This window comes from Gavialis gangeticus, unplaced genomic scaffold (assembly GCF_001723915.1).
Source record: "Gavialis gangeticus isolate Ggan-Ray unplaced genomic scaffold, GavGan_comp1, whole genome shotgun sequence".
Taxonomy (NCBI): Eukaryota; Metazoa; Chordata; order Crocodylia; family Gavialidae; genus Gavialis; species Gavialis gangeticus.
Window position 1 is genome coordinate 31,874,809 of NW_017728996.1, and position 8,170 is coordinate 31,882,978.

Below are 8,170 nucleotides of genomic sequence, written 5' to 3' on the forward strand. Positions count from 1 at the left end.
GACCCTAGGAGGACCCTGGCATTACCTGAGGGGGTGGAGCAGCCTCCATTTTAACCCAGGCCCTCAGAAAGAGAGGCAGCAGTCTGTGATGAGCAAGTCAGGAGGCAACATCAGGCTGAGCTGCTCCTGGAACATCTTGGAGATAAAGGTAGGAGCGATGGCGATGGTTTGGAGGCTCCTGATCCTAGGTAAGACCTAAAACTGCACCCTGCGAGGGAAGGGTGGTCTGGTGGGGCTGTTTGTCGTGGAACAGTCCCCCAGAAATGCCAGGCCAGTTACTACCCTGGTAGAAGGTGAGGAGGGGTGCCTGAAAAACCCAGCCCCTACCTATGGGTGGCTGCTAAAAAGGGATGAGACCTGGGCCAGGCAAGCCCACAGGGGGACACCTGAGCCCAGTGTAGCGGAATCAGGCAATGCAGCAGCCACCTGAGCCCCACAGGGTGAAAGACCCTAGCAGCCCAGTCAGTAGCCAGGCGAGTGAAGCGGCCCAGTTGAGAGTGGTAAAGATGAGTAGCCCTAGTGAAAGGCAGAACTACTGACTTGGGGAAATGCATATAATCATAGGGGCTAATATGGAAATACTGGATGTGACCTAGAAACAGCTGCGAGGCATGGGACATGTGTAAGGAGAGGTCAGAGCATGTACTTAGGCCCTTGTTATCAAGAGGTTGAACAGTGGGCAGCCTCCCACTTTAGAAATAACATTCCTATTAGTTTCATCAAGGTATGACAGGCAAGTGTGGTAGGGGTTTAGCCTAGAACAGGTGGGTGGCCGGCACTGAGACCTGGCCCTGAAAGGCCAGCCTGTTACAGACACAAACACACTCTCCCTGCAACGAACAGATACACGTACACACACACAAACAGATGCACATGCAGAGATGCTCACACATGCACACAGACACACGCTCCCCCAACAGGACCCCCCCACTCTCAATCACTATGAGGCAGCTCCCCCCCACACACACAACCCATCCATGGCTGCATCTTGCTCCCCACCGGCACCTGTTGCACTGACTGGCAGGGAGTTGCTGCCCAGCTGTGTCCATGCACTTGCGCACATGCACAGGGCTGAGCCAGCTCAAGCCGGGAGTGCCATGCCATGCTGCACCTCTACAGGCAGGTGGCGGCACTGGGAGGGGTGGCTACAGGGGGCTAAGGTCCTTGCTTCCATCCATTACTGCCTATATTCCCCTCCAACATTCCTTGCCCTTCCTCTCTATATTACAGCTATTCCAATGTTCTTGAGCCTTCTTGTTCCTGCATCTATTCCTGCCTCTCTTATAATTGCAGTTCCTCACTACTCTGAATTAAATTCAGGCTGCTTCCTCCTCCTTGCTGCCTGGGTGCCAACAGGAGCAGCACTGAGAGCACAGCAGTTTCCCTTACCTGGTGCCACAGCTATCTAAAGGAGAAAGTGAAAATCCTGCTCAGCCTATGGACAGTCCAATTTGTGTGCAAGAGCTACAAGTGGATGCAATATCTGGGGCAGATAGAATCTTCAGATAATTTAGCTGCCAGCCTCCAACAAGTTACTACTGCAACCCTATCCTCCCTAACCCAGATTACAACTCGTCTTAATTTGGTTGATTTTCACAAAGAAAGCAAAAGACATTCCTGACACTAGCACAACAGAAAATATATAATATAGAAGTAATTGTACTAGACTGCAGTATAGCTTTTAAAGCCTATCCTAAATTAACAAGTCTGGGACAGCATCAAAACTAAACTGAGACAGAAAATGTACAGAACCAGGAATCTGCAGAGCACAGAACCTTAGCAATACAGTCGCCAACATTGCAATGACTAATAATATTGTTTGGATAGTGAATATTCATAAAGCAACATTACTGAAAAAGTCCAAGTGGAAATACATGCAAGCTTGTTAGAAAAATATTTAACCACAGTGACCAAGGGAAAAATACTAACTCACCTTGGATCAAGACCAACTCCAACTGTTTCTGTAAACAGAGTTCACCACTTCTGCAGCAACAGGTGTGAGATTACAGCAAAAGATCAGTTTCCCCTCTGCCCCACTCCACCAGCTAAGAAAACAGGTTTTATTTTTTAAAGAGGGTGCTTATGTCAACCAGAAACTTCAGGAATATCAGAAACCCCAAATAGTTCACACTAAAATATTTTTCAATAAAAAATTAATGTTCAGTTATAAAGTTATTAGGTTATTTGCATTTTAGGATAGTTTCACAATTAAGTGAAACCACTTTGTGGTTTTTTTCTCTCTACTGACGACATGTTTTCATCTCAATAGTTTCTAAAAATATGCCACAACTAGAAACAAAAATCATTTATTAAAACCTGAATGAAAATACATTCCACTTATGTGTTTTGTTATCACTTATGTCAACAAGCACTATGATGATACAAGCCAATAGCAACTGCCTTCTTACAAAGAAGCACTCCTAGAAGGAATCTACTTTCCTTTAAATAAAAGGGAATGAACCTGTGAACAGCATTCCCACTGCATAGTTTAACTATGCTGTAACATTAAGTAACACAGGCTATGGACAGACTCTCAATTTCAGCCATTTTCAGGGAAATCTACAGCACTGGAAAACATGGCAAGAAGAGGGGCACATGGGTGTTTCAGCCCCCTGCCTGGGGAAGTACAAAGTCACCTTAAAAGGTAAGCTCTCCATCTTGGGGACAATAAAGAGCTGTTCATTGAGTCTCTCCACCATCAGAGAAGCCTTGTCATTGACAGCCTACCTCTCCCCTGCCAGGGAAGGAGGCAAACTATCAGTGATCAGCTGGCAGCTCTCCTCTCTGCCACCCCCAGCAGTGCTACTGTCAGAACACCAGCTCTTGCCAGGGCTCTCGCAACAGGGGCAAGAATTCTTACTCTAATCCTCACCCTACCATGTGCCTACCCCGCTCCACCTGCTCTACTGATCAGCAGAGTGCATGGGGGAAGGGCTAGAAGGGAGGTGAAATTCCTGCCACTCCTTAACAGTTCCAGGACTCCTGCTCATAGGAAGGGGCTATCGGTTTATATGACTGTCTTCTTTGAAACTTTGTATTTCATAATTGCTAATACATCCTTTCCTATTAGTACTTCAGTAATGAAAATGCAATTCACTGGAAACCATCCTTTATCTTTCCCACTGATTTAACTTAGTTAATCCCAGCTTTGTGTTTCCCCCTTTCTTTCCAGTTCTTATTGCAACAAAAACAGAGGATCACAGATCTGCTAGTCTGAAGTGCTCTGAAACCTACAGACCTTTCACTACGCAGTGTAAATTTTCTATGGCTTATGAAGTTTCTCTTCATATGTTGTCTTTAGTCCAGCTAAACATTTTTCCATACCGTACTACTCTGCCTTGACAGGGTAAACCTACAGCACCTTGAGCTCAAATGCAGACAAAGCATTTCCTTCATCAGTAAGTGGGAGCATCTACTGGTTATATGCCTAGACTGAAACAGAAGTTAGTCAGGCACTCTTCCCCACTTCCCCTTAAAAAGGTATCCTCTCCCCTCAGGTTAGCACCTCCCTGTCCCCCTAGGGGCCATTTTACCTCTGTAATTGTATTTGCTTGAGTTCCAACAATATTTGTCCTTAGTGAAAACCCAGCATAGCTGCTTGATCCAGCTTGACTCCCACAAAATTGATGCACGGTCAGTCCTAACCCTGATATCTTGATCACGCTTCATTCCCAAGCACACAGCAGCCATCAACATTTGTCTTAACTGGCCTATGCAATAGTCCTAGGTTTGGGATTATGAAGGATTTGTAACTGCCCTACAGTAATTTAGGAATGTAGTACATTGACCTAGATATTGATGTTTACTGTATTAATATAGTGAGTTAAGTCAATGGAGGGCTGTCTGGCATACAAGCAGGAAAGAAGAGATACTTCTACACAGCTGTTTAGCACCTGACACAAGACACAATGCCAGAACTTCTGCTCTGGGGACTCTGGCTTTCAGCACTGGTTTGACCTGCCAAGCACAGGACAAGAATCATCTTCAAGAGACAAGCAGCAGTGATTCAGGGAAACAGAAAGATACAGAGGAATTCACTGGAGATTTACCATCAGAGTGAAGTAAGTATTTAGGTAAGACAGACAGATTTGTAGATTATTTACTGTTTTCTTTTTCTCTAAAGTGTTGTTTCTATTGAGAAATATACTATGCTTTTAGGAAGGCTCTTTCAGCACTTTACACCAGAAAATCATGAATCACCCCACAGTGCTAACAAAAATCTGGCAATTGTCCCCACATTTCCTCTCCGAGTTGAAATCAAAGGTATTTGATGTATAAAACTTTTCACTTGTTGGAGAACCCACATCTTCCTTTGGTCCTGCCAGAGGCAAAGAGAATCTATCACCTCCCAAGAGAAAAGTTTGGGTTCCTGCACCATATCAGATTAGGGAACCTTGGCCCGCCACTCCATTCTTCAACCTTACATCCTTTTTGCTATTACCCAAGGCAATTACTAGGGAAACTTTGGTGGAACACTACTGGTCTCCCCGCAGTTCTCAAGGGACGCCAAAGCTAGAGGGAGATTTTTATAGCCAAATTTAACTAGAGTAGATTTCTCCTCCTACCTTTCTATAGCTTTTCTTCTCAACACAAATCAGTGCCACAGGTAGGGAAAAGTAAACTTGCCTGCACAGGAGCCCAAAGGCTTATGCTGATTTCATGTCAAGCCTATCAGCCAGAGTCCCTCTCATAAAAAACAGGGGAGAGGCATGCAAGGTCTTAAGTGGGGAAAATAGCCTTGTACTGAAAGCAATAATGAACACAGAGGAAAAAAACTTGTGAAATGAAAAAGAATGGAAGTGCCTCCTTGAGGTTTATATTCAAGACAAAGGTCCCCCATTAGCTTTTACAGAGCTAGTACAAGTACTGCAGCTCCACAGCTGGTACATTTTCTCCAGTTTCTCGATGGGAAGAAACAGAATTTTGAGCCATGAATAAATGTGAAGAAAGTGTGATATATTTCTCCTCTATCCATATCTTATTTCATTTTAAAATTATACATTTTTTTATTTTAATTTTTATTGGTCTATTTCAACACTGTGGTTAGAATAAATCTGAGCTCGGGTACACTTTATTAATCAGGACTGCTATCTAGTACAACAGAGTGGAGCAGGCTAAGATAAATCTTTCCTGGGACATATTCCATTTAATCTGTTTATGCTGTTGCACTGATCTATGCAACTCTCTTCTCACAGCCCATTCTCTGAAGGACTCACTGACCTTGTAGCACAGTTCTTATTCCCTTTTATACTACTTTCCTTTTGCTTTTCAAAAGGTGTCTTCCAAAAGTGGCAAGAATGGGAGGGGTATTGCAAAAGTACCAGAAGCCAGTGGAGTTTTTATTGACACATCTGTACACACTCTGATCAGAGTCACACAAAACACTTAGAGCCCTGCTACACTAGCACTCACCCTTGAATGCCATCAGTGGCTACGGTGTAGAAGCCTGACTGGCAAAAGGAAAAGCTGGTTAAGCCCTTGGAAATCTGAGGCTTTTACCAATAATCTCTGACCTCTTGCCATGACTCTACATAGAAACAGAGAAAGAGAAGCTCCGGGATTGAGAATGGATCAGCAGGTATGCTCAAATATATGATGGTGAAAGCATATAACCTGAAAGAACATCTGCATCTGGTCACCTGCATTAATATTTTTGGGAGGACAGGAAGGAGGGCAAAATGGGGGGAAGAGAGTGGTGAAGAGAAAGAGACGATGCTGGCAACAACAGAACAAAAAACACAATGTCTGTTTTGTGGAAAGATAGAATGGAGGAAAAAAAGACCAAATGCTGTCAATATCCTAAAAGGAAACCTATATGTAGTCTAATCGTTTAAAAAAAGTGTTAAAATCTACACAAGATACTGTAACCAGCCTCCAAGTTCAACTGCAATTTTTTTGTAGTTTAATTACATTTTCCTTTTTTTAAAAGGGTTATGCTCTTCTGTGTTGCTGTCCGAAAGATACACCCAAATCAGAAATTTACTAACAACAAAAGGGAAAGAGAGAGATACAGCAACATAAAATGATTTAAGTTAACAGTAATCCTTTAATATTATTTGTGAAACAGTACCTCATGATTTATGACAGTCCAGCCACAAGATGAATCACTGTCACTGGAATTTTCAGACATTTTCAAAGTATCTGCAAATAACAGTAAACTTTGTTAGCACGCAAGAAATATAGGTTTGCTCTTTTCTAAAACCAAATAAAAATGTATACAAATTAAACTCAAAACTTTGTTGTTATAGAATATTTATACAATACTTTACATGGCTCTATTTTTTAAATAAAAAAGAGCAAATCAAATTTGCTCTTTAGTACTTCATATTGCCCTTTAGTATTCAATACCTAAAAAATTATTCTTAAGAAATTAAATAAATATTCAGGATGATGGTCTTTTAATATTAAGACTGTGGACAGCGTTTTCCCTTCTGCAATAAATTTGGTTTTCTTAGCTACACATCTGTTTTATCTAGGGAAGATGCTCAAAAATCCTGCTGAAATCTTAGCAAGAATAGTTAATCCAGTGAACAGTGGACAAGGCTTTCTTTAAACAAGTGACAGAAGCTTCCAAATCACAGGACTTGGTTCTCATGGGGCACTTTAATTATCAGGACATCTGCTGGGAGAAAAACACAGTGTGCAAGCAGTCCAGCAAGTTCCTTGAGTGTGCTGGGAATAACTTTCTGATTCAGATGACAGAGAGGCCAGGGAAGGTGGAAGCTCTTTTTGATTTACTGCTCACAAACAGGGAAGAACTGGCTAAGAATATGAAGGTGGAAGGTAATAAGGGTGACAGTGACCACAAAGTGATAGATTTTAAGATACTAAGGGGAAAAAGGAAGGAGAGCACCAGATTAAGGACACTGGACTTCAGAAAAGCAGACTTTACCAAACTCAGGTGGGCCTGGTGGGCAGGATCCCTTGGGAGGTAACTCTAAAGAGAAAAGAAGTCCAGGAGAGCTGGCTGTATTTAAAGAGACTCTCTTAAAGGCACAGGAGCTAATTATCCTGATGTGACAGAACAATGGGAATTACAACAGGAGATAAGCCTGGCTACACAGTGGTCTCTTCAAAGAGTTGAAACATAAAAAAAGAATCCTATAAAAAAAAAAAAAATGGAAACTTGGTCACAGTACCAGGGAAGAGCAAAAGAGTATGCCACAAGCATGAAGAAAAAAATCAGGAAGGCCAACGCACAATTTTAGATGCAGCTGGCAATTGACATAGATTCTATAGGTATGTCAAAAGTAAGAAGACAACCAGAGATTCCATAAGCCCCTTACAGAATACAAAATCTAGTAACATTCAATGCAGAGAAATCTGAACTATTTAATGCTTTTTTGTTTTCACAAACAGGGGCAGCTACCAGATGACAAACGAAGATGGCAGCAGAGATGGGAGACAAATGGGCTAGAGTAATAACAGAACAGGTTGGAGACTGGGCAGAGAAGCAAGTTGTTTTCAAGTTGATAAGACCATATGGGATGGACCCAAGGGTACTGACAGAATTGGCCGAGGTAATTTCAGAGCCATTAGCTATCCTTTTTGAGAACTCGTGGAGGTTGGGTGAGGTCCCATACAACTGGAAAAAGGCAAATAAAGTGCCCATCTTTAAGAAGGGAAAGGAGGAGGATCTGGGGAAGTACACATCAGTCAGCCTGACCTCCGTACCTCATCAGTCAGCCTGACCTCCGTACCTGGAGTAGGTCCTCAAATAATCTATCATGAAGCACCTGGAAGGTGATCACGAGCAGTCAACATGAATGCACTTACAGCAAGTCATGCCTGACCAAACTTATCCTTTTATGATAAAGTGAGAGGCTCTGTGGATGAGGGGAGATGAGCAGACCTGGTATACCTTGACTTCAGCAAGACTTTTGACATTGTCTCCCATAATATTTTCACTAACAAGCTAAGGAAAGACATACTAGGCAAAATACTATTTTATAAGGTGGATAGATAATTGGTTGGGTCACTGTATTCAGTGAGCAGTCCTCAAATGTCTAGTTGGGAGGCAGTATCAAGTGAGGTTCTCCAGGAGTCTGTCCTGGGTCCAGTACTGTTCAACATCTTAATTATTTACTAACAAACACCATGCTATAACAGCACAGTAAGTTGGAAGAAAGAGCCATATGCAGGGCTGTCCCGGGGGGGGGGGGGGGGGGGG

The 8,170-nt window shown here is 42.7% G+C and overlaps 1 protein-coding gene and 1 long non-coding RNA gene across 5 annotated transcripts in view; one reads left to right on the forward strand and one right to left on the reverse strand.

Annotated features, from left to right (window-relative positions):
- The window catches only part of CCPG1 (cell cycle progression 1), a 61,708-nt gene that overhangs the window by 40,134 nt on the left and 13,404 nt on the right, over positions 1-8,170 (reverse strand). For all 4 annotated transcript variants that reach the window (XM_019504249.1, XM_019504251.1, XM_019504250.1 and 1 more), the window contains one exon: positions 6,071-6,141. In XM_019504249.1, the coding sequence (XP_019359794.1) occupies positions 6,071-6,130 (60 nt within the window). In that variant the 5' untranslated portion in view covers positions 6,131-6,141. The remainder of the gene's footprint in view (positions 1-6,070; positions 6,142-8,170) is intronic.
- LOC109288629 lies at positions 47-7,669 on the forward strand. Its single transcript, XR_002095196.1, has 3 exons — positions 47-148; positions 1,294-4,061; positions 7,360-7,669. It is a non-coding gene; the product is annotated as an uncharacterized LOC109288629 (long non-coding RNA).